Source organism: Thamnophis sirtalis, unplaced genomic scaffold (assembly GCF_051295495.1).
Source record: "Thamnophis sirtalis isolate CommonGarterSnake01/CBP01778 unplaced genomic scaffold, rThaSir2_p1.2 scaffold_4, whole genome shotgun sequence".
NCBI lineage: Eukaryota > Metazoa > Chordata > Lepidosauria > Squamata > Natricidae > Thamnophis > Thamnophis sirtalis.
In genome coordinates, this window is record NW_028261384.1 from 119,541,836 (window position 1) to 119,569,050 (window position 27,215).

At 44.2% G+C, this 27,215-nt stretch overlaps 1 protein-coding gene across 1 annotated transcript; it reads left to right on the top strand.

The window, feature by feature from the left end:
- Nucleotides 1-338: 338 nt before the first annotated feature.
- Nucleotides 339-23,353, top strand: RASIP1 (Ras interacting protein 1). The gene is made up of 12 exons (XM_014052954.2): nucleotides 339-440; nucleotides 2,806-2,960; nucleotides 4,286-4,863; nucleotides 6,032-6,402; nucleotides 12,689-13,336; nucleotides 14,506-14,543; nucleotides 16,240-16,391; nucleotides 16,816-16,931; nucleotides 17,024-17,264; nucleotides 18,665-18,837; nucleotides 20,147-20,294; nucleotides 22,744-23,353. Exons 2-12 carry the CDS (start codon nucleotides 2,827-2,829, stop codon nucleotides 22,941-22,943), a joined length of 2,799 nt encoding a protein of 932 aa, XP_013908429.2. The 5' UTR covers nucleotides 339-440; nucleotides 2,806-2,826; the 3' UTR covers nucleotides 22,944-23,353.
- The last annotated feature ends 3,862 nt before the right edge of the window (nucleotides 23,354-27,215 follow it).

A 27,215-nucleotide genomic window follows, 5' to 3' on the forward strand; every position in this document is an offset into this window, starting at 1 on the left:
ATTGTCAAATCAATAGGACTCATTATTTGATGACTGCAACAGAATGCATCAACTCACCTCTTTTCTAATTGTCAGAATTTATCTCCTCCCCACCCTGGTTATATTGCAAGGGTTTTCCTGACCCAGCCCCTGCTAGTTCAAGTGTTGGTCTGTCTGTCCCCTTCCCTGCTCTCTTGCCCTCCCCAGTTCTTGGGAGAGGCCTTGCTCCAAGCCAGTTTCCTGCCCACCCACCCCCATCTCCTTTTCCTGCCCCACCTCCTGTGTGTGAATGACCAGCGGGACGGGAAATCCGTGCGCAGTCATTCTGAATTTAAGTCACAGCATACACAGGAACACCATAGCAAAGACCAAAGGAAGGAGAAGATGGAGCTTGGCCCAAGGGATGCCTGAAAGTGAGTGATGTGCAGAGGACACAGCATCTGGGACATCATCTATAGCTGGTAATCATGTTAGTCTTTGACTTGGTGTGCATTTGTGTGTTTGGGGGCAAATTTCATAGACTTTATACTGTAGCTTCAAAACCAGGTTTGGAAAGTAAACAGGTGAAAAAATGGGGGAGACTGGGGTGGATAAGAATGAATCCTGATTTGTTCCACCACATCTCAAAGGGAACATAATAAGGTCTGATACTGGTATTTCTTCACCTCTAGTTTTGTCTCTTTCCACCGTTGCTTTCTTCTCACCAAATCCAGGAGGTTGGGAGGTTGGCTTTCTCCTTGCACTGAACGATTATTTTGATCCCACATTAGAGAATCAAATCCACCTGCATCATTCTTTACTTTCTCTCAAAAATATGTTCTCCATCAAATCAATATTTGGGGAAAGTTGATAAAATGGGAATTGATTGGGAGAAAAAATACCTGATTGGGAACAGCAAACCTATTCTGAGTAGCAAATTGGACTAGAAGATCTTCAAGGTACCTTCCAACTGTGTTATCCTGTTAAACAGTTAATATATTGCAACCTGCATTATTTGTTTTCTTTTTTTTAATCCTGGAGGTGGGAAAATGGGAAGGAATGCCTGATTGGAATATCTCTTGTTTTTTGGTCTCAAAGTTTGAGAAAGTTTGGTGCCTGCAGAGCAAAACTTCTGAGTTCTGTACTTAAAGTATTAGAGCTTTATGGGAAAAGGAAAAGGTGCCATACACCAACTGATTAAATAGGGAAGAATTATGTTTTAAAACTTTATTTTATGGCTCCAATTAAAACATTGGATAGGGTGGGGCCCAAATGGCTTCATCTCAGAGGGTCTCCCCATCGTTTCCAGTTTCCCAAGAACTAAGCAGCTCATGTGAGGTGAGGCCCAGCTATTCTGACCCCAAAGCTGGTTATCTCATCTTTTCCTGTTGACGTAACTGTTTGAATCAAGGCCTATGACTCATAGCCACCGTGGAAGTTCTGGATTTGTTCTCACTGCCTCTTTGATCTAGATCTGAAATTTGCCACACATGAAAAATTAGCTAATTGGAGACTGGAAGGTTTAGTCAAGGAGAAGATCTAGAATAGCTGTTGACAAGCTACTTGACAAGATTTATTAGGTTACAAGGGTATATGGGCAGGCCACATGGCCAGCAACGAGCTGCCTAGTAATTCTGGGCACCCTCCAACATATCTGAAATGCCCCAAGCTAGAGAAGGGCAAACTATATGAAACAGGAGAGTAAGGACAAACTAAACCGAAACAAGGAATGGAGAGCAAAGTCTTTCCAACTCCATTTCAGGACTGTGCAGTTTGTGCAAATAAATACATATGTACATACATGCCACTATATCTGCATATTGCTTCTCTAAATAAAATGTTTAAAATGTTTAAAATTGATTAAAATAGGTCAGTTGATGTAATTCAAAGTTTCAAATTTTTAAGTTAGCAAAAGCGTAGGGACCAGTTTGCTCATATATCCGATGTTGGGGCCAATGCTTTCCAGGTGCTAAGTATTGATAAGCAATGCTAACACATCTCTGTTCGCAGCCTCACTTCTTTTGCTTCTTTACCTAAAACAGACCTAGAATTAGATTAAAATAAAAGAATGTCATCTGACAGCCCCTTAAAGAAGTGCTCTTTGTAGAGTAAAAGATATGGCTACTCTCTCAGGGAGCCAGTCAAGCAAAACTGGAGGTGGCAAAATAAGAGAAAGACAGAAGCAGAGAGACTTAACTGTAAGGCTGCAAAAATGTAGGCAATCATTGAGTGGCAGCAAAAAGTCAAGAGTTTTTGTAACTCCTTGTTGTCAAAAAGTGATCATCTGGAGTTTTGCAGCCCAGATGAGGTACCTTAATACTCTAACCAACTCATCAATTTTGCTACTCAAATTGGAATCCAGCTGAGAAGAAGTTAGGGCTTGTCATGTAGGCAGATTAACTTTAACTGTGAAATTTAAGATTTTGTAAATCTGATTTTGTAAAGTATCGCTTTCATTTTTTCAGTTATTGTGGTACACAGATAATATTCACACCCCTGCCCTGCCACACATCTTCTCTTGTTCATAGCTTTACTATATTAAAGCACAAAAAACCCATACTGTTTTAAGGAAGAAATTAAAACTGTTAATATTGTGCTCTATGTGACCAATGCTCTTAATATCCAACAGCTCTACCCTGCATCAAGTCACATTCAGAAAGCCAAGGTTTAAATATAAAGGAAATAAAAAACTATAACTGCAAGGGGTGAGAACAACTGGAGAAGCTGCGTCCAAATGCTGCAGAAGCCACTCTGTTTAGGTCAAAGAATCTCAACCAGGGGAGGACACAGTATTTTTCTGCCTGTTTCTCTCTCCCCACTTCTTCTTCCCTTCCTTGTGTCTTTCAGTAATTCCAAGTGTTTGTGATCATGTTTTCGGATGAGCGAAAAGACGGGAGCCCCCGCTTTGGGAAACTTCACTTTCCTGTGGGGCTGTGGATCAACTCACCAAAGAAGCATTTTGCAAAGTTGGGACGTAGGTGGCCAAGCGTGGGGTCTGTCAAGTAAGTATTCAAAGAGAACTATTGCCTAGCTTCCCTCTTAACCTGTCACTATCTAAAATTCATAGCAATACCCTTTCCTCTGAACAGGGCAGAGGTAGGTTGCTGCAGGTTTGACACGGTTTGGCCGAACCAGTAATGAAATTCAGGCCTGGGTCGCAGAACTGGCAGCGACTCAGGCCTGACATGCCCTCAAACCATTTCCCTCGCCACTGCTGATGTTGCCACCATTTTCTGTGCGCAATTTACATTGAATAGTGCACACGGGTTGCAAACCGGTAGTAAAACCGGCAGCAACCGACTTCTGAGCCAGTGCATATATACACCATTATGCTGGCAAAATGTTTTATTGCCAGAGCAAAGAGTGGCTCCAACTGAGGTGTGCCTGTGAAAACAACTGCAGTCAAATTGAACATTTACTACACTAGAAAAGATCCTCTCAGGTCATCTGAACTGACCTCAAATTCACAGCAGTGTATATGAGTTTCAGTGCTTGTCTTCTTAAGATATTGTACCCATTCAGGCAAAAATTGTACAGATGGTCCTCAATATATGATCACAATTAGGACCAGAACTTCCATTGTTAAGTGAATGATCATTAAGTGAGTTGTGCCAATTTTACAATCTTTGCTGCTGTCATTAAGCCAATCACACAGTCACTAAATTAATTTGGCTTTAAGCATTGGCTTCGCTTGTAAAGCCATCTAGGAAGATCACAAATGGTGATGATCATGTGACCCACAACACTGCAATTGTCATAAATACATGCCAGTTGCCAACCACCTAAAGTTTTTCCTACTTACCAGTCAACAGAACTGCCATCACTCAGATTTAGCTTTGTGGAGAAATTTCCCAGAGATCAGTGTTTCTCATTCTGGGAGTTGAAGTTTGCACAGCTTAACAGTTGCCGAGGCTGAGAAATGCTGCTCTAAATGACAAAAACCTGAAACATTTGGTACAAAAACAGCGCTTTCGGTTCTGATCCTGGAATCCAAAAGGTTTAAAAATGTAAAAAACTATGTGTTGAGATGATTAGCTCAGATGGGAGGCATGCTTTGGCTCCATTCTCTATATTAGTTTATTTGGACAAGTGGCAATACACTTTTTTTCCTTTTAGCCTTATAAAAATGCTCATCCCAGAGTTCTTTGATAGAGAGATGGGTGGCATATAAATTTGGTAAATAAAACACAATAAATCCCCATGAGCTTCTGCTTTTCTCCATAGATCAATAACTTTGGAATTTATCAATTGATCGTTCCCCTTTGAATCTCAATCCAGCTGAATTGGTTGGGATCTACCCTTCCAACCCTGTCTGTTCTCCCCTCAGGTCTACGTCCTCAGACACTGCCAGTCGTGGCAGTGAACCTGTGGAGATGCGCCCAGCCAAGAATAAGGCTGCGCGACACAAGAGGCTTTCAACGCTCTTCCAGCGAAGTGGGATGGGAGGGCCCACAGGTGGGGGTGGAGGACGCTGGACCAGTGAGAAGAAACTAGCTGATCTCATTGACCCCCTGCCTGAAGAACGAATCAAGCCCCCGTCTCAGGGGGAAGTGCCAGGAGTCCTGAAAATTTATGGAGGGGATATCTCCATGGGTGCCAATTATAAGAGCGTGCTGGCAACCGCACGCTCCACTGCCCGCCAATTGGTGCGGGAGGCCCTGGAGCGCTACGGGGTGACACAACCCAATGCTGAAGATGCCTATGTGTTGTGTGATGTTGTGGGCAGTGTTCATGGCATGGATAGCTCCTGGCAGGCCCAGTATCTCCGGGCAGTTGGCGATGGGGAACGGCCACTGGTGCTGCAAGATGTGTGGAAGCCCAAAACTGGTTGCACTCGACGCTTTGAGATTCGCCGCAGATGTGATGTGGAAAGGATGGTTGAGGGGGAGGATGAAGATGGAGGCGGTAAGTGGTCTTCTTTGATGCCGGTCAGGTTTTTCTACTCCACAGATTCATGAGCTGTATGCATTTTTCAGACATTTACTTTTGTTTTTTGAAGGAATTCACATTTCTGGACCTTATGTGCAATTTATTTATATGCTTGATTTATATCCCACCTTCCACCCCAGTAGCAACCAAAATTTAAAACCGAAACAGAATATATAAAACCAGAGACATAAATTAAAATTAACCCTACATTTTTATAGCTAATTAAAGAAAAAGCCTTTCTCTGCCCAGCGCATGATTAATTTGTGGAATTTGTGGGCATGGGATGTTGTGCAACAGATTTGAGTTTAGAAGGTTTTCACAAAAAATTTAATATTTGCTTGGAAATCCAGCTCTATTAACAGCAATTCATTAGCCAAGACTCCTGAAAACAGAACTTCAATTAATGTATTTCAGAATTCCAGATGTTGGAGGGAATGATAGGACATATCAATCCTATTGTGCTCTGTTGAAGGTCTTCTTAGGACCATCTAGCTGGCTACTATTAGCTCTTTAGTCTGTTCCAAAGCTGCTGCTCTTGTAATGAAGAAAAGAGTTTCCCAGAACTGTTATTTACAACCTTATAGGATGTAATGTTTTCCAGTGGCCCTTGGCTTCATTTATTCTATCTCCGTTTTTCTAAAACATTGGCACAACTGCTCTGAATTCAACATACAGATAGTCTTCAACTTATAACCACAACTGAACCCAAAATTTCTGTTGTTAAGCAAGGCAGTTGCTAAGCAAGAAGTGCCCTCTTTTGCGAACTATTTTTGCCACAATTGTTAAGCAAATCACTACTGTTGTTAAGTGTTCATTAAGCAAATTTGACTTCCCCTATTGATTTTGCTGTTTGGAAGTTGGCTGGGAAGGTCATAAATGGTGATTACATGACCCCAGGACAGCGCAACTATCATAAATGCTGTAAGCTTCCCAGATTTGTATCCAGACTTGGGTGGTAAATAAATCTTCTAAATAAATAAATACATGCCAGTTGCCAAGCAAGTTTGATCAGATGACCATTGCGATGCCGCAACAGTCGTAAATGTGAATACTGGTCATGTCACTTTTTTTCAGTGCCATTGTAACTAAATGAATGGTTTTAAATCGAAGACTACTGTAACTACTTAGCCCCTGTTTCTCGTAGGTATTAACTCTCAGTCACGCCGGCAACAATCCCGACGCTCCAGAGCTGCCTCGGGGGGCCATGTGGTCCCCAAAGAGAGAGCAGACAACCTCTCGCTCCGGCGCAGCATCAGTGAGATGAATCTCAGCACTAAGCGCCGCAAGGACCGCAAAGGGGTGCTCAGCATGGCAGTTGGTGAACCGGTGGAAGGGGGCTCAGTGGAGGAATCACGGCTCAAAGCAGCCGAAGAGGCTGAGGGCAACCCGGCTCCTTCAGCCTCTGAAGAGGAAGTCACGGATGTGGCCAGCCTTGAGCAGCTTACTCAATGCCTCATACAGCCCCCAACTGAACACCCCTATTTCCTACAGTTACTGGGCTACAACGAAAAACAGGTAAATGTCTATGGAGATTCTCAGTCATCCAGGTCATGGTTGTCCCAAAGGTGCTTTTTCAAGAGGAAACTGGATTTTCTGGTTTTTCTTTAAAGATGTTTTGCTTCTCAACCAAGAAGCTTCTTCAGCCTTGACTGAAAAATTCAGCCAGAGCTGAAGAAGCTTCTTGGATAAGAAATGAAGCATCTTCAAAGAAACACCAGAAACTCCAATTGCGTCTTGAAAAAGCACCTTTGAGAAAAGCAGGAAAATTCACCTTCTGCTGATGGACTCGTTCAACTTTTCATAGCATTCCCAAGAGAAGAAAGGCTGGGACAGTTTTCATCAAATGGATGACCTCTTGAAATGGTGAACTTTAGCTCTTATCTTTTCAGACACGCTGATTGGGATTATGAAATCTAATTCATCCAGAGAACGCCAGCTAGGGAAAAGAAGGATTAGTAATTCTTGCCTATTCACTGTACCTGACGTCTTTGTTAACATGCACATTTACACATAACAGTATTAAAGAGACTGAGAAGAACCTGGTCCAATGCCACAGAGAAAGAAATTTCATATGCATAGATATACTCACAAACACTCCAGGGCAGTGTTTTGGCCAAGCTTCCATCTGGTCTAGTCATCCCATCCCTTGACACTGAAAAGTTCAGAATTTAATAATTTCAAGCTGCCATGTATAAATATTGCATAACTCAGGTTCAGGGGGAAAGATTGTTTAAGAAGAATGGAGAAAGGGCATTGGTACTTACCTGATATGCCTCTTCTAATAGGGTGGAGATAGCATGGGGTTGATGTCCACTCTCGGATTGGACTGAGTCTGATTACAGATAGTTAAGACACGCCCCTGTTGCCAGATATACCCAACTTTCAGCGAAGAAACACACAGACTTGATGGGTCATCAATGGAAAACAACAAACTTTAGTACACAAGCAACAAATGTCCAGTCAGAAAACTTGTTACACGAAATGCCCATTAAGATAGATACATAGGTACATGCAGTCAAGAAATCTGTACACCCTTATTGAGGAACAGTAACACACCAAGGAGGGGCTAGATGCTATCTCCACCCTATTAGAAGAGGTGTATAAGGTAAGTACCAATGCCCTTTCTCCATAGAGATGGAGATAGCATCCAGGCATGGGACATAACCAAGCTGTAATGTCCTTATGGGTGGGCCAAAAGACTGGTCCAAAATATCCTTTCAGGGTGAACTCTCTGTAAAACCCTGTGGCAAATGACGTTTCAGCAGATGCAAACTTGTCCAATTTGTAACTGGTTATAAAAGGTGAGGGTGATGCCCAGATGGCCACCCTGCAGATCTCCTCTAGTGAGGCCCGCGTTGCCCAAGCTGCCGTGGTGGCTGTGCTTCTAATAGAATGGGCCGTGATGCCCCTCGGTACTGGTTCATGCTGGGAATCAGACACTCTGCGGCTATGCAGCTTCTTAACCATCTGCCAATAGTTGATGCCGAGACCTTCCTACCCATAGGGGTGGCAAAAAGTGTTTCGGACATTCTAAAGGTGGAAGTATGATTAATGTATACCTTAAGGGCCCATCACACATCCAACTTTTGCCACTTTCTTTCCAATGGATGGACCAGAACTGGGCAGAAATTAGGTAAAATAACCTCCCAAGCCCAGTGAAACCAGGAACAAACCTTGGGCACAAATGATGGATCAAGTGTGAGTACTACCCTGTCACTGTGAAAAGTGCAGAGATCTTCCCTGACTGACAAGGCCTGCAGTTCTGAAATCCTCCTGGTGGAGGTAATAGCTACCAAGAAGGCCACCTTTAAGGTAAGGAACTGCAAGGGGGCACTGCGAAAGGGCTTGGAGGGAGCACAAGTGAGAGAGTTAAGCACGTTAGACAAGTCCCAAGTCGATACCAGTGGACCACAGGTGGTCTCAGGTTCAATGCCTCCTTCAGAAAAAGTCATACTGTGTTGAGAAAAGACTGTCCTCCCCGCAGGTCAATACAGTGGCTAATGTGGCTAATTGGCTCCTGATGGTATTTGGGGCCAGCCCCCTATCCAGCCCATCCTGTAGGAAATCTAGGACTCGAGGCACCAAAGAATGGGTGGGGCTAATGCCTTTACCTGAACACCAGGTGGCATTATGCATACGGTTCGTGGAGGGCCTCCTGGAGGCCTGGATAATATCAATGACCCTGGAGGAAAAGTTGTCCTCCCTCAGACTGCCCCGCTTAAGCAGGCAGTCAACTGGAGCCACTGAGGGAGACTATGTCCTGAGGGATCCTCCAGAGTCGGTCCACCAATAAGTTCTGCAGGTCGGTGAACCATGGCCTCCTCAGCCAATGCGGAACCACTGCAATTACTTTTACCCCTCACTGAAATTATTCTGTGGATGATTTGAGGAATCAGAGGAAGTGGAGGGAATGCGTAAAGGAGGCCTAGTGGCCATGGGCACCTGAGAGTGTCTATTCCCTCTGCTCCCTGCATCACAAACCTTGTGCAGAAGCGAGGGAGCTATGTGTTGCTGGGGTGGCAAACAGGTCCATGATTGGCATGCCAAAATGGTCTGAAATCAGTCAAAAATATGGGGATGAAGACACCATTCTGCATGATCCACCTTGGCTCGATTGAGCCAGTCTGCCTGTATATTTGCCACCCCTGAAATATGCTCCACAGTAAGCAGGGGCCAAATGCGTCTCTGCCCAGAGGCCTCTAGTCTTTTGGCCTCCAGCATAAGCGCCTTGGATCTTGTCCCCCCTGATGGTTTACATGGGCTTTGATGGCTATGTTGTCCATCAGGATTATCACATGCTGGCCAGCAATGGTGTGATGAAAAGACTGGAGGGCCAGATGGATGACTTTGAATTCCAACCAGTTTATGTTGCGAGTCCTGTCCACCTGGTCCCACTGCCCCTGGGTCATCTGTGACTGCAGGTGGGCCCCCTAGTTGTATAGACTGGCATCTGTGGTGATAATCAGTCTGTGTAACACCCTGAACTGGCAGCCTTTGGCAATGGCAGTAGACCTCCATCAGCGGAGGGAGCGAAGGACGTCCAGAGGGACGGAGTCCTTTGTCAGGGAGATGCTCTTGCGTGCCTTCTGAAAAGGTAAGAGAAACCATTGAAGGTATCTGGTGTGTAGACATGCCCAAGGCACGATGGCTATAGCCGACACCATCTTACCTAACAAGTGGGATAGCTTAGTTAGGAACACCCTGCGTTCAGCCACGACCTCTTCCACCAGGTATCTAATACCGAACTGCCTATCCTCTGACAGGAAAACCTGACAGGCCATTGTGTCTATCCAAGCTCCCAAATGAAGAATTTGGTTGGTGGGTTCAAAATGGCTCTTAGCTGTGTTAATGGAGAACCCGTGTGATCGCAAGATCTGCACAGTGACTTCTAGGTCCTCTCTTGCCCTAGAAGTAGATGTCGATTGTATCAAAATGTCATCAAGGTAGCATCGGACATGCACAGATAGGGACCGCAAATGAGCTGCCAATGCTGCCAAGACTTTAGTGAATGCCTAGGGTTCTGAGAAAAGGCCGAATGGAAGGACCCAATATTGATAATAGCACCCTCTGTAGCAGAACCTCAGAAACTGCTGATGGTCGAGCAGAATGGGAATATGTAAATATGCTTTCGTCAGGTCAATGGACGTGAGGAAGTCACCCTCTCTCACGCCCGCTAGGATGGATTGTAAGGAGTTCATCTTAAATCTCCTGTACAGTAGGTGATGGTTGAGGTGTTTTAAATCCATAATTGCTCTCCAGCTCATCAGCTATATTGTAAAAATGCTTATCCGCTGAGGGTGGTGTTGGGCTGGATATTGGAGATGTCCAGTGCCATTGCACAATGTCAATAAAAAGTTTAGGGGCTGGTATGGTCTCGGCTTCTACTGCTTGTTCTATAAAAAGGACCTTTGCTGAAGCAGGTGCCGTTGCGGGCACTGGCATTGAGACCTGGTCTCCAAAATCGGCAAAAGCCTTAGCCTTAAAAAAAAAGTGTCCTGAAGTGGGCCGGCTGGAAAAGGCTGGAGAAGATGGGTTTCTCTGGGGCCATGCCCTCATCTTCCAAAAAATCTGCATCTTTGATGTCACCCTCCTCTGAAACAGGAGACTGACTATGGTGAGAACTATGTGAGAATTGCTCCTCTAATGTGGAGGGTGCAGTTATTGCCTGAGGGGCAGCTGCGGGGGGAAGTGCCTGTACATAGGGTGCCAACCCTTCATGCTGTTGCAGCCCCACCACTATGTCCTGTGAAATTGCAGTAGTTATAATATCTTGGAAATTTGGAAAGGGCATAGGCGGCATTGGTAGTTCAGGATGGAGACTGGTGGAAGTGGGGGTAAAAGTTGTCTCCACCGGTCTACCACCCCCAGCCCCATGTTGTTCCCCTGTTCTTGTTGAACTATGAAGAACAGGAGCAAACCCCAAAAATCAGTGTTATTAATGGGGAAAAGAAGGCTGAAAGGCCTTGGTTCATCTTCCATCCTAATTGGTGACAGCTGGAAGGAGTGAGTGTACAGCAGATGAGCCTCCATCCCTCATGAGGAAGAATGAGGTTTCTGGGTCCCTGCTTAGCGCTCAAGCTAATACACCCATTATCACTGTGCTTATCCAATTTGGAGGCTGACTTGGAGGCCTTGTTGGGCCTGGTGGATTTTTTAATAGCCTTAGAGTGCCCTCAGGTGTCCTCCCTTTTGGGATGTAGAAGGTAATGGTGGTGATATAGGAGCACTCTTAGTTCTTTCCAAATTGGAGCTTGCCAAGGGCCTGGCATTGCACGAGTCTCCCCCAGTCACAGAAGTAGCTGTGCCCTCCATTTTGATCTGAGTTCCCTCAGGCTTGGAAAACAAAATGGCATTCACACCTTTTTGTGATGTCGCGCTGAAGCAGTGGCTCAGTTTCGGGAGACAAAATGGCATTTGCATCTTTTCTAGCGCAGCGCTGAGGCTGTTGCCAAAGTTTAGCAACTGAAATTACTTGCCAGCCCATGAGGCTTCAAGGCGCAGCTGCCAACGGCATTGTGGTTCTACGCCGCTCCTCTGCTGGCTATCGGCAAACACTGAAGTCTCCACCATCAAATTGAATTCACCTGGCGTGAGGGATCAAGGCAAGCCACTGCCATTCGATCCACGTGTGTCAGCACATCCCGATCTCTCGCACTTATTGCTTGCCATCGCTTGCCATCAAGTGGAGATCTGTAGCCAAGTGCTTCCTTAAAGTCTCTCCTGGACTTACCAGCTACAGACAGAGCGCTGTGCTCTCTTCCACTCGAGTAAACAGGTTACCAAAAAAAGGCTACCAAGTAATCCTCTGGAATAGTTGAGGCAAGCTGACAAGCGCAAAACCCTTCTGCTCCAGCCCTACTGGGCTGAGCTGCCCATGGCTAAACAGCCCTCCAAGTGCCTGATTAATGAGCCAAGAGATGCCAGAACAATATTCACAGTCACAAATTTAGGAATTAAGAATCAAATAATGCTGAAAAGTCTCTGAAATATAGGAGCAACCAGATGACATGTCCTGTCCTTTCGGAGTGGACTGAGTCAAAAGCTGGGTATATTTGGCAACATGGGCGTGTCTTAACCATCAGTAATCAGACTCAGTCTAATCTGAGAGTTGATAATGTCAACTCCATGCCTGGATGCTATCTCCACTTCTATGAAGAACAAACAGTAGCTGAAGTCTTGGGGGAAATCTTTCACATTCCCTTTCCCCCACTTTATCTTCTTATCAGGCAGATTGAGGAAGTCAGCCTTAGAGAACTGACTTTAATACCATGAAAGCCTAGTCAATTATCAAATTACTGTACTTTTTACAAAACGTTCTACCTTCCCAAAGAGAGAAAACCTGTGGGAGTTCCTCCCTCAGCAGTATAAAAATCTTGAGGTTCAAAAAACACATTAAGACAACATGCTAAACCACAAACCACTACTCAGCACAGAACTGCTTAGCCTATGGGCCAAACTCAAGCAACAGTGTATAGTTTCTAGGGCTCGACTTAAGTGTCCCAATCTTTGGGCCTTTGCACACTCAAAGCACCTCATTGTCACAGACAAAAAATCTTGTGTCTTCTTTTGGGCACAGGTTGGCAAACCCAAGTAAAAACTACACAGATTTCAGAAAGGGATCTTTCAAGCTAGTAGGGAGGAAAATGTAACCTTGCAACTGTACATTTCCATTTGGGCCTGCAGGGAATTAATTAAATTCAACCATTTCCTTTTCGCATTTAAATCGGGTGGCCTCTTCTCACCTAAACTGCACCCTTCCCAGTTTCTCACACTGCTCTGCTCCATTCCTCCCTTTCTGCAGGAGTTTGTGATCCACGTGATGACACGTCGTCGCCACATCTTTGGACGCCCCGAGCGCCGCCCAGCTCCAGACCAATCGAGTTTTGTAGACACCTTCCTGAATGCCCCCGACATCTTGCCGCGACACTGCTGTGTGGTATCCTCAGTGCCCCCTGCCGATCCCAGCCAGCCCTGGAGTTCAGCCATGGTGCGGCCTTTCCGTGGAGCATCTATCACCCACAATGGTGCCCCACTCCATCGTCAGGTGGAGTTGGCTCCTGGAGACTTGCTGGGCTTGGGGCAGTACTTCCTCTTCATGTACAAAGATCCAAGAGCTGCCACTGCTCCTCCGGCTTGGCTGCCCAAAGCCTGGGTGTCTCCAGGTCTGGTGGGGGCCTTGGCTTGCCAGGCATGTGGTCGGTCCCTGCAGGAGCGGCAGGAGGCATTCCGGGCCTATCTCAAGAGCCGAGAACCTCAGCTTCGCTACCGCCCCCAAGAGCAGGAGGCCCTTTTGGCTGAAATTGTGCGGCTGCAGGAAACATCCACTTGCAGGCTGGGACCCGCCTTCCTCTTTGGGCTCTGCCTGGAGCATGCTGCTCGGGAGCTGGAGCCAGGCCATCTGCCCAGGTTGATAGCCAGGATCGCTCAGTTGGTGAAGGAAGCTGTTTGGGTAAAGGATTTTCTACTACTTTGCTTGGGCCCTATGATATCCTTGATTAAAAAGGATAGTCCTTTATTTCAGAAATCTGTTCTTTAGATTTATTTAATTACAGCTGGTTCTCCACTTATGACCAGTTAATTAGTGATTGTTGGAAGTTATGACAAACCAGAAAAATAGGACTTATTACCTGGATTCAAAGTTATGAGAGTTGGGTCACTTCTGCAGTCACATGATCTTTGGGCACTTGGAAACCCAGCTGTATTTATGACCATTTGCAGTGTCTCATGAGCATGTAACCACATTTTACAATGGTTATGCCAAAAATTGTCATTTACGGTTCTTGCACCCAAGCTTATCCACTGGTTTGCTTAACAACTGCAGTATTTGTAATGGCTGAGGGTTTGCATACTGTAATTACTGTAGTGATTCACTTAAAAACCACAGCAAAAAAGGTGTAAAACCATCATTACAATCGTAACTTGAAGACTACCAGATAATCCCTACTAGCACTGATGACGTTACCTAATTTGGTAACAAAACATCTGCAAGAAAACAGCCAAGCTCAGAGAGCACCAAGGACCCCTCATTTCAACCCTGAGCTGCAAATATTCTCCTGTCTCAGAAGTACAACCCCACTTTCTTTTCTCCATTCTGAATTTCATTAATTCAAATCCGCATAATCTGTGTCATGTTATATCCATTGTTATATGGCTATGACATTCTGTCATGGAATGGAAGACAGCATGACTAGTTTCCTTTAAAAAAGGAAATACAAGAAAGGAGTACTGTAAGATAACTGGTTCTTAAGGAATAATTGCAAGATGTTACTTCTCCTGGCTCCACATAAAAAGTAAAACATTATCTATGTTCTTCTTCCTTTCTTGCTTTCTAAAATTTCTAAAAAATAATCAAAAGAGAAACAAAATCATGTGAATGTAAAATAAAATATTTATGTCCATAGCTGAGCAGAATTATACAGGTGAAGAACCTATAGGGAAAAACCTCCATAACTGACCTCCATATCAGATCTCTTTAAATGAAGTAAATGTAATAAATACTTCCCCCCCCCCCCATTGATCCTGTAGAAGCCCTTCTGGTTATCAGATATGAAAAGGGTTTGAGACCAAGAATGTAGCCCTCCCTAAATAATTTCATTCTCGTCTTATTCTTCTTCCTAGGGCAAGATCAAAGAAATCAGAGATCGACAACCAGAAAAGTAAGTAAATTAATGATCTCTAGAAGAGTATGTTTTCCAAGCCAAGTCATAATATTAGCCTTGGTGAGTCCTGCAGCTTGTTTTGAGCTACAGAAGTTGAGTGATTTGTGAGATACAATGGAGAAGTCTAGTCATTTCCTTTTATCAGGGACTGGAGCTTTGCATTCCTGGCAACTTAAACTTGTCTGTACCCCTTGAGAGCAGTGAAAAATGTTGCTTTATCATTCCTGGAGAGAAAGGTTCATCTGCTAGTTCAGTCAAGGTCTATTTGTGGAATATTAGAAAGATCTTACTCTTAGTCTGAGATGGCCCAAATGGCTTAGGCACAGCTCCAAGCTATTGAGAAATGTTCTCATTTTTTAAAAAAATGACCTCAAACACTTCCACACGTTTGTGCCTGAAGATATTTCTATGGCCCAAGAGCATAATAACCACTTTCAGTTCACTAATGTTAGCCTTCCCTCCAGATTTATTGAAATAATATCTCCCAGAATTCCTAGCCTTGTGAAGAATACAGGATGACAGAAGCTGGTTTAGCAGATGTGTTGAGTCAATGTTCCTCAACCGTATTAACTTTAAGATGTGTGGACTTGAACTGTGTGACTGGCTGGAGAATTCTGGGAGTTGAAGTCCATACATCTTAAAGTTGCCAGGATTGAGGAACACTGAGCTAGCTCTGTTGAAGTGGTCTCATTCAGTTTGCTTGCTCAGCCTTCTGGGATGCTGTGATGCAGTTTATCTTTCTCCATCTTCAGACATCTCGATAGTTCATGGAGGTAACTCCTACCAGCTCCAACCAGCACTGACATTTTGGCATGTTAACTGGAGCTTATGAGAACTGACCTTTAAGAAAGTCAATAGTAAGGACAATTTTAAGACCTATGGTCTCAACTGCTGGCTGAGGAATTGAAGTTCATATGTCTTAAAGTTGTTAGAGTTAGATACTCCTGATTTACAGTAGTCCTCCCCATCCTTTTGCTGTTTAGCTCCTCCCCTACCTGTAAAGATTAGTTCTTTCCATTTAGCTTAGGCAACTTTCCCACAACCTTCACTTAAACCATAGTCCATTTTGAAATCAACAGCATTTTCAGGTCATACATAATAAATGCCAAGAGATAGCAGGCTTTGTAGAGATCAGTAGTTATGTGTGATTTTCCCCCTAAAGAAAACAAAACCACATATCTTTCTGCTCCAGCATTGTAAGGGGGAAATTACAGGAATTAGAGAAGAATGGAACTTTTTTGATACACAATATTACTGAACAAAGCTACAAAATTACAGCATACCTAAGGTCACCCTTGTGACAAACTATTTCAGAAGAACAATTGCAGCTTGGTTGTGCTGAATATGTGTGGTCCAGATAAGCAATACAAAATATTCAGAACTTCTCAAAGAATGCAATGAAAAGGTGTTATTGTGTGGTAGCAATATGAACAGTGTGAAAAGCAAATTGCAAGTGCACAAGTGGAAACCACACACCTCTGTCCTTTTGAAACAAAGTTCACAATCATCAAGGCAGGCTGAACTTGGCATGAACTCTGAAAATGTGTAGAATGGCTTGAATGCAAAATATCCAGTCCAGTTGTTGTTTTAATATTCCAGCCAAAAGTCAGCTGCCTCTTATTGGCAGGTGAGAACTTCTTCAACCTCCCCCACCTCTTAATGCTAATCTCTGTCACTCTGATGTGTTGTGCAGCCAGCAAGATAAAGGAGAAGCAGGAAACCTCAGCATTGAGGAAGTGGCAGCTGATCTGCGCCCCCTCATGCTTTGGATGGCTAATTCGATGGAGCTACTCAACTTAGTGCAAAAGAGAGTCCTAGACATTGAGAAAGATCTGGATTTGGAAGGTGAGCCAAGAATATTCTTTTTTTTTCTAGCAGCTGAGGGAGGATTGAAGAACAGGGACAAGCCAACTATTTTTCAAAAATTCATCCCAGAACAGAAGGGTCAAGGAAATAGGACTTCCTGATTTCTCCAAGACTCATATTATTGACTCATGATAATTGTGAAGTCACAGAAAGGGGACTGGGTTTACTACTACTTCCTCTAGAAAAGGCAATGTTAGCTCAACAAGGGGAATCATAGCTTCTGCATAAGTAGCCCAGAATTTTAAGGGCATACCAAGCTGATATGGCTTGATATCAGTTGAATATTGCACCTTGTAGAGCTATTTGAAAATGTTCCTTACATTCCTAATTTCATTGCAGAACAACTCTCAGTAGAACTACCATCTATCTGTAATATTATACAATGTTCTCAAACCCGCTGCAGGAGTTTCACACAATGCATTGCTCTCCAGTGACCTAGAGACCTGTGATGAAGCCATGGCTGTCTTAGATGAAGTCATCATGTCCACCTTTCAGCAATCTGTGTACTACCTCACTAAGGTGAGCAAGCACTCCCCAAGGAACAAGCCTAACCTTTCGACCCTTCCCCTTTTCCAGTAGTTTCAGTGTCTAATTCTCTCCTCATCCGGCAGACTCTATACTCAGCCCTTCCTGTCTTGCTAGACAGTAACCCCTTCACAGCCACCACCGACCTGTTGCATGTGCCTGAGCTGAGCAGCATGCCGGAGGGAATCCAAGGGACCCTGGCCATCTACCAGGCAACCCTTGAACTCACCCGTGACTGTGACTTGCACCCTGACCTTGTTTCGCAGACCTTTGGATACCTCTTCTTTTTCTCCAATGCTTCACTCTTCAACACCATCATGGAAAGAGGTGGGCCAGGAACAGTATGCAGACATTTCCAGAGGGTGGGAGGAGGAAGGGGGCACAAATTTGAAAGAATTGGAAGCGGGTGATTGAAGGGGGAGGAGAGACTTCAGTATTTTGTGGAAGAAAACTAGATAGGTTCACTTCCATAACATAGGGTTACAGAGTACTTCAGATCTGAAGACAAACAGGTGCACCTAACTGCATCTCCCTCCTAAAAAACTGGTTTTTGACTCTGACTCAAGCTAATTATAATTTAACTTTCCAGACGGAAGAGAGAAATCAGCAAAGATAGAGGAAGAAGATTGGTTTATTCATACAAAAGCTTTTGATATAGAGTATAAAAACCAAAAATATCCTAAGGCTTCAGGTAAAAAGGGCAATTTTTGAACACTAAAAACATCTTTTGTGTTGGGAACAGTTTAAGACATACAAGGTAGCAAAGGATGATGCCACTTGAATTATCAGAAATTTTTGGATGATTGAAAATGGTGGAGCAAGAGGAAGGAAAGATTAGAACAAGAAGGAGCGGCAAGGAATTTACAGAAAGTGTTCCCCTGGCTTTTGAGTGTTGGAAGGAAAAGAATCAAGTAAAAGTGTAAGAAACTAAAACAATTGTAAGAATTAGGAGCTCGAGGGTTCTGTGAAGGAATGGACCATGATCTGCCCTAAAACTAAGGATATTTTCCTTGTAGCTGCATTCCCATGGCATTATAAACTAACCAGATGGGTTTTGTGTGCCAGGTTTCAAATTTGCATTAGTCAGTCTTATAATGTTCTGCAACTACCAGACCTTCAATTGAACTGTGAAGTACAGCATGTCAAATGATTTCAGGAACTTTTGCTTTGAGGTGCTTTTAAAAAACTTGCTAATGTGGACAAGTGGAGAGGAAAGGAGGAAGGAAAGAAGAGGGGGGAGAGAGATAGAGAAAGAAAAGAAAATAATTTGGATTTTGAGTGAATATTTTAGCCAGTTGAGGATTTTGCTTGTATTGAGACCAAGTGAAGCAAGAGCCCCTTTCTTTCTATCAGGGAGATGTGAGAAAGCCTGAACTCTCCAAGTTCTGTTTGTTGCTCCTGAGCAGTGAAAAGAAATAATCCCATTCAGCCTCTCCCTACTACCCAGCTTCCCTGCCCCCACCTTGCCCCAGCAGCTGTTGTTTCCTCCTATTTTTTCTTCTGGTCTCTAGTGGAAGCCGGCTATTTCCTGCCTGTCCCAAAGTTCAGGGCTGCCCTCGGACGCAGCAGGAAACAAGCCTGGCTGCCAGGGGCGGTTCCCTCCTCCAAACGTGGTGGGGGTGGGTTATGATGGGGCTCAGCTACTTGGCAGGAAAGCCAGGGTTCATGGATGTCAGCCAGGATTACCAACTCTTCCTCCTTGCCTTCCGCTTACCACCCATTTCCAGGTGGCTCCCAGTCTCTCTTCCAGTGGGCCAAGGCAGTGCAGATCCGAACCAACCTGGACCTCGTCCTGGACTGGCTGCAAAGAATTGGCCTTGGGGACATCGCCACAGAATTCTTCCGGAAGCTCAGCAACACAGCCAACCTGTTGTGCGTGCCCAAAAGCAGCTTGCTTCAGGTGAGGGAGCTGGTTCACAACCCCCCCCCTCCCCAAATGGACTTGAGGGGAAGCAGCTCAGGCCTTTGTTCACATTCAGGGCCATCTCTGGTGTGGTTCCTGACTTATGGCCACTCGTTTAGAGACCATTCAAAATGACAAGGGTCATGAAAAAAGTGATTTACAACTGATCCTCATACAAAACCATTCCAGCATCTCCCCACCCCTCCCCCCTGACATGATCAATAATCGGGTGATTGGCAACAGGCATTTATTTATGACAGTTGAAGTGTCCCAGGGTCATATGATGACCATTTTTCTTTCCAAGCCTGCAAAGTGAATATGTGAAGGCAGATAAGCTTAAGAACTGTATGATTCGCTTAACAACTGCAGCAAAAAGGGTCATAAAATAGGGCCTGACTCACTTAAGTCATCCTACTTAGCAACAGAAGTTCCAGCCCAAAATGTGATCATAAGTCAGAACCATCTATAAAGGGACTACTTACTATCAGATCCTGTTAGCCTTTTATGTAAGATCTGATGCCTTTAAAGTATTTACACCAGAGAATATTACAAAAGTCCCCCCCCACACACACACACCTTCATATGCAAATATAGCAGTCAAGGACTTACGGTAATCAATATAGCTGTGTTTTTTTTCCCTGCAGTTCTGCCCAAGTCCATCCTGCGAATCTCCATTTTCTTTACTACATATTTCTATATATTGAAATACAAATCCAAAAAAATGTCACAGTAATAATTTCAGAAATGAGAGGTGTGTGGGTTTGTTCTCTCCCTGAGTCTAGCAGGACAGGATGTCCTGATTAATAAGTAATAAATACTAAAATAAAAAATAGGTGTCACTTATTTTTCTCAATCCATTATTTAGTAACACTATCCCTCTCCGTGTATGGCTTATACTAGGAGACCAAGTACCTGTAAATTGATCACTTTGTTTTTAATGTTGTGTAATTAGTAACTTCAGTTGGTTAAACCTTTTTGATCAAATCCATGTTTTAAAAAATAGGAGTTCTGCCACATTTAGTATCCAATAATAAAGGAAATCTACCTTCCCCCTCTCCAATTGTTTTTATTCATAAACAAATTTCAGTCCACGAACCAATAACATCAAACTATTGACCAGCTACTTTTCTTTTTAAAATGTGGGGAGGGAGATAATTTGTCCTCTTCCTCGGAAACATTTACGCTGCGTTAGGGGAGTTAGATGCAAGTAAACATTCCACTGAGAACAAGTCAGATTTGAAGGACTGTTTTTAGGGCCACTGTAATTTTTTTAAAAAAAAATATGTTGTATTCTATCGATATCCAGACATCTTGGTCCCGTCTAAGAAATGATTATCCAGCATTAACACCAGCCCAGCTCCAGCATGTGCTTAGAAATTACCAACTGGGACCAGGCCGTGCATCTCCTGAATGCTGGAACCCACCTGACAAGGAACAAGACGAGATGACACAGAGTACGTGAGCTTTTAAGTATAAAGTCTATATGTTGTTTGCAATTTTTTAAAAACTTATCAGGGGTTTCTCTCGCCTTTATCACCTTAATCAAGGCTCAATCACACCCTGATGACCAATTTTTCTCGAGGTGTTTCCTTATTCTTACCCCAGCCCTTGAGTGAAGCAGCCGAAATCACCATTAGGTTGCCAGTATAAAAACAATATTCACCATTAGGTTGCCAGTGTAAAAATAATATTTTCTTCCTTAAGCCCATGCTACCTCCCCACAGCCTCAAAGTCTATAAAATCTGTCATCCATTCTCTTAGATGTGGGTGATTCTAAATAGGATCAAAGGTGTGTTTTGGGAGGTGGGGGCACACTTTCGTCTTCTAGTCACACACTCTTTCCTCTCCCAGCCTTTGCCTTCTTCATTAATGCTTTATTTTCTTGGTTCCTTTCAGTCCTGCCACATCTCTCTTTCCATGTTTTTGACATCATCATCTTTTCTTCAAGCTTCCACCAAGGCAGAGGAGAGCAGAATGGAGCATTTTACCTTGGGAAGAAGACAGCCTATTTTTCATTATTCATATTCTAGAATAGTACACTGAAATGTATCTTTTTGTTCAGATGTGGCACCCCCATTCTTTTCCTGCTGTAATTGGAAAATATGAAGGGAAGCTGAGCTGACTATCGTCCAGCTTTCAAATATTTGTCTGTTTCAAGCCTTGTGGCTGGAGGAGGAAATTTGTTTGCTCAGCAATGTGGTAATTTCAGGTCTCCTGTACAAAATGTAGCTAGTTATACTAACAAGGCCTGGGCTGCTTCCCTTCTCTCCAGGACTATTTCTGTCCCATTTCTATCTTAATATATTATTAAATTTATATGACTCTCATCTCATTATGCAAAGCACTTTGGATGATTTACAATGCAGTAAAGATATAAATAAAAAACATTTTTATGAACCTGTAAGCCCTTGATTTGGGGTGGATTTGAGGCAACTAAATGGAAGTGAGCATTTACTGGCCGGATGCCCTTCCTGATGCCTAAGCAGAGTATGCAATAGATTTTTTTTTTCTGTACACCCTGATAGAGAAACATCTGTAAAAAAATATAATATTAAAAATATACATATAAAAACAATTACAAATATAAAAATAATTTAAAATTCCAAGAATTAAATTTTCATGTGTCATGTTATTTATCTTGGAGATGCCCAGATAGGGTATTAGGAAAGAGGCAAACCAACCAAGCTAGGGAAGCCCAGGCTGAAGTCTAAAGCCAGGCCCATGCTACTCTTTGATGGTAGATGTTTTCTCTACTGGTTGAAAGAAACCATCAGCAATACTGAAGGGCAAAAAGAGCTTGCCTATGAGAAGTACACCCTCTAATGAGCACAGCACCATTCATCAGTGATGAGGAATAGGACAGGAACTGGCATTGAGGCTAAAAAATGTTACACTGGCTCTGATCCACGCTGACCCTGGATGATTGGGTAGTCCATGCCAGGTAGCAATTCATCAGGTGAAGCTTTTCTTCTGCATTCATATGTCTCTTTTGATTCAACTCTAATCTGGATTTCTCCTTTCTCTTTCTCTGGAATTCTTTCACCCCCAAAACACATAAACTGGGATGTGGATTTTAAAACCAACCTAGCATAGATGAAAAATGTGAAGAAAAGAAACATTGCCTCTTAGTGAGAAATCAGCCCTTTCGAAATATCTTGTCAACACCAATTCAGTCACGATGTTTCAATTGGTTTTGGTACAACAGATCATGACAAAACCTATAACGGTGGTGTTTGATTTAATGTTTTTCCTCTTCCTTTCTTATCTCCTACTCCTTATGTGTAAAACGGGTGGAAACTCCAGTTGGGAGTACAAATTCTCCTGCTAATAATATTTGAAAGATACTTGGTCATGATTTAAAGATTCTCCTCTAGAGAAACCTGACCATCAACCTGAGGCTTAATGATGCTGGAAATGGTCTTTGCTCCAGCTGTTCAAGTCTTAGCACTGTGTGGCGGGGGTAAGCTCCCATCGCTCGTCTCCCCTTCTGCCCACCTAGCAGTTTGAAAACATGTTATATGCGAGTAGATAACTAGGTACCATTCCAGTAGGGAGACGAGCGGGCACTCTGTGTAGATGCTTAGAATCTTGTTGGCATTGAACCTTCCCAGTTGTGACACCCATTTACAAGCCTCTTTCAGTGGAGCGAGAGGAGCCCGGATAACACTGCAGGAAAGCTGCTCATCTTCTCTTCTTGTGTAGAGCTAGCTCGCCCCCTCTGGCACACCTTGGAAAGCATGTGAGCATGAACCAAACAGGTTTGGCTAACAGTCTTAGGCAGCCAAACTACTATTCTGTACTAGCATTGTAGTCTCCTAGCTAATGTACCATCGCCGTATGTTAAATAAATAAATAACCATCAACTTCTCTCTTTTCATAATCCTTATTCTCTCCTCCCCCCAGGTGATATATTTGAGAGCTTCACCGACCACCCTCCCCTCATTCTTCCATGTGATGGCTTCCGCTTGCGTCTCTCAGAGCCCGTGCTAGATGATACTCTCCATCGCCAACTGGTGCGCTTGCGCCGTTTTCTTTGGGAGCTGGAGCGTGAATCTCTCCCAGCCAATCAGAGAGCGGTATATGGGCTGGATCCCAGCCAATGAAAAGAGGCACTGATGCCAACATTCAAGATGGTGCTTTGACCTCGAGAATCTCTTTTCAATAAAACAGACTCCTGTGGGTCAGGCTGGATAGAAACCCACAATCTGATTCTGGGAAATACAGAATCACCTGAAATAGCTCTTGCTTCTTTGCATGCAGAATGGTCTGGGAAGATCAGCGGTTGCCCTGGTATCCAAGGTCAGAAAGAATAAATTCTTTGGCTTCTGTTCCAACTTTGCAGCCATGCCATCTGGTGGCAGGTGCTGACTTCAAGGAGCAACCTGGAAATGTCTTTGAAAGAGGACCAACCTCAACCCTAGGTTATTATTTTTGGCCTCAGATAGTACTGTTTGTAGCAAACTATGTATTCTTCTTTTTTCCCCCTTGCAATAAAATGATTATCTGAAATAAATGAATCAAATATTTTAGGGTGGCAGCCAGCAACCGTATCATCCAGAAGGCAGAATGTAGGAAGCAGGCGTGACCCGTCAAAACCACGCTCGACTAAACTGCGCCCGACTAAACCGCGTCGCTGACGTCATCAACAGGGCGACAACAGCCAGCGCGGAGAAAGAAGGGCGCTTTAAATAGCACTTTGAAAGCAAGCCGATTCAACTTAAGGTAAGGGTTAGGTTTAGGGTTAGGTTAAGGGTTAGGATTAGGTTTAGGATTAGGTTTAGGGTTAGGTTTAGGGGTTAATTTTAGGTTTAGGGTTTACAGCGTGCTTCTGTCTCCGCGCTGTTGTCGCCCTGTTGATGACATCAGCGACGTGGTTTAGTCGAGCGCAGTTTTGTCGGTGAACCGGAAGCAGGACAACTAGAAGAAGTGTATTCTGGTTACTTCAGACCCTCTTAGGAGAGGAGTTTTTCACCCTTGGCAACTTTAAGATGTGTAGACTTGACCACTCAGGAAAGCTGGGAAATTCTGAGAGTTAAAAGTCCACACATCTTAAAGCTACCAAGGCTCAGAAACACTACCCCAAAGTATGCTGATTTGGGTCTGATGAAGCTGTCTGTCCTTAAGGTGAAACGTTTTGTGAGTAAAGATGCAGTGTGCTCTTCTTTGGTGTCTTTGGTGGAGGTTTACTATCGCTGAGACGTGCCTCTTTTCCATTGTCCCAGACCACAAGTGTGCTATCTTTGTCAATCGCATCAGTTTCACGGCTGTGCCTGGAATTAATCTCTGAAATCTGAGCCTGGGGAAGACCTATGAGCTCATGCCCCTCCCCTCTCTGGATGTCCAACGAAGCTCCCAGCAAAGCAGTCATACTAAAGGGTGGCCCTTGCTACGATTGCTTTGCACCAAGGATATTGCAACCAAGGCAGGAAATCCAGAACAGTTCACCAGGCATTCTTTATTTTATTATTTTATTTATATCCCGTCTTCATTATTTTAACAAATAACCCGAGGTGGCGAACATATACAACACACCATCCTCCTCTTATTTTCCCCATAATTTTCCCCTGTGAGGCGAGTTGGGATGAGAGGGAATGACTTGGCCCAAAGTCACCCAGCCGACTTACATTCCTGTGGCAGGACCAGAACTCATGATTATAGAGAGGGAGATCCAAGTGAAAGAAATGATCAGGGCCAATTCAGTAAATCAGGACTTTTATCTCTGAATCACAAAGCTCTGAATGTGAGGGTCTTGCTGCCCACAGCCCCATTCCTTGGTGAGAGGGACCATGCCACATATAACACAGCTCACACAAAGACATAGATCAGAGGTCCCCACACCCTGGGCCGTGGCCTATTTGGAATTGGGCCTCACAAGTGCTGGGCCAGTGTGCATGTGTGATGTGTGTCAACCAACCATCTTCCTCTTTAAAATGCAGGTAGTCCTCAGCTTACAACAAGAAAGTTACGATTATTATAAAGTGGATCACCCACTTGACCAACCTGATTTCATTACCTTTTTTTGCAGCAGTTGTTGATTGAACACCACAGTTATTAAGCAAACTCATTGTTCGCTATGAGGCAGTTTTGTCCAAATCTGGAAGTAAATGTTGGTTTTCTGCAAAACCGTCATAAAACAGTCACATGATTGCAGAACACTCCAAATGGTCATAAATGCAGGTTGGTTTCTGAACACCTGAAATGCAGAAATGTGACATTAGGGAGAGGGCAACAGTGGCAACTTTGGAACCAGGTCGTAAGTACTACTGGAGACTCTGTTGTAACTTCAAACGGTTGCTAAGCACATGGTCATAAGGATTATCTAAAGGACAGCAAAAAGGCTTGGCTTCTGGCTATGAGACTCTTAAGAGGAAAAACAGGTTTATATATGAGTATTACCCTTCACTCTTGTCTATATTTTTTTACCTGGAAATGCACATATACTTGAAAACATTATATATATGTATAACAGATTATGAGATGAGAACCACCGAAAACAATACTGCAAAGATAAAAGAAACTCTTGCCTTGTCTTCTCTCTCACTAGCTATGAATGCTTGTGTGCTCTTACAAACACAGACACACAAATCTATACATGTGCACACTTTTTCCACCAATATGGGGAGAGATTACTTTTTTTACACATGGCCAGGAGGGGTCAGTGTTGTTCATCCGAATACATGGCCCAGGCCTACAAATCTAACAGAGGTCTTAGCTCCTCTCCTGTCAGGTCGACATCGCCAGAAACAACGACACGCGCAGGCTGCTAGCGCAGCTCCTCCGGGGGAAGGTGGGGCATAGGTGGTGCCAAGGGGCAGGGCCCAAGCGGGGACACAGGGCAGCAAGCATGTCTGACTTTAAATACCCTGATCAGAACCTGATCCGCCACGTCAGTGAAATCCAGCGCGGGCCTCAGACAGCTGGCAACAGGTGACACCTGTTGTGTGAAGAAACACTGCCTGTGGCCTGACAGTAGCGGATGGGAAAGGGCAAAGGCAACCCAGCGAGACCCCCGCCATTTGCTCTGAGTTTTGCCGGGTCTGCTCTGAGGAGGAAGGCTTTGGTGTGATGGGCAACGTCTCTCGTGAGAAGGGGATTGCCCTGTCCACAAGCAGGGCTGCCTAAATTCAGTGCCCCTGTGTCTGCCATTTTGCAAGGAGAAAAAACTCAGTTGTATAAATACAACATGGTGTCCTTCCAAATTTTCTTCAGTACCAAGAGAATCACAGGAGCCCGAAGCCTGCAGAAAACTAACAAAAGTCTTGTGGGACCGACTCGAAGCACAAGATTGCAACTGTCCCCTGGCAATGAAGCTCGGGGATCAAGCTCCACTACAGGTAGTCCTCGACTTAACAACAGTTCATTTAGTAACCCTTCAAAGTTGCAACGGCACTGAATACTTACGACATCTCCATGGTTCCATGATCAAAATTTAGAAGCTTGGCAACTGACTCGTACTTATGACAGCTGCAGTGTCCTGGGAGTCATATGATCCACTTTGGCGACCTTCTGGTGAGCAAAGTCGATGGGGAAGCCAGATTCACTTAATAACCGTGTTACTCACTTACAGTGATTCACCTAACAACTGTGGCACCCAAGGTCGTGAAACAGGCCAAAGTTCCCTTAACTAATGTCTCACTTAGCCACAAAAATGTTGGGCTCAATTGCGGTCCTAAGTCTAATATTTCCTGCAATTATCACCTGTTTTAGAATCCTGGGGAAGAGGTTCCAACTTCCTCCCTGCTTCGTTTTTAGTTTTGTTCTTCAGCTGAAGCTCTTTCTTTTATGTGGGTACAGTCGGGGGGGGGACATTTGGGTCAGGGAACACCCCCACCCCCACCCCCAGGGCTGTTATAACTTATAAGGGACTCCTGCATCCCACAATGCACAGCTGCCTCTACAGCCCGTTTGGCTCCTTCTGTTGGCCCAGTGGCAGCTGTGGGTTCACAACCAGAGGCCTGCCCTTCCCTGGAGTGAAGGATGGTGCTCATGTCACACACAGGGCAGGGGTGGGTTCCTGCCAGTTCTAACCTCTTCTATAAAAGAGGTTCCACAAATCTACAGTGCCATTTAGAACCGGTTCCAGCTCCCTCCCCCCGCCCATCTGCATCACGCTTGCCCCACCCACCACTTACTGATTGGCTGGCTCACCAATCACCCTGCCCGCCTCTAAGAGTCCTATCTAAACTGTAAAGACTTAAAGCTGTCAAGTTTGAACACCCCTGGGTTTTTTTCCCCAAAGGGTTAGGGGTGCAAGGGTCTTTTAAATTGACAGCTTTAAGACTTGCACACTTCAATGCCAGAGTTTCTGAGTCAACATTTTGGTTGCTAAGCAAGAGCGTTGTTAAGTGAGTTTCACCACATTTTACAAGTTAGCC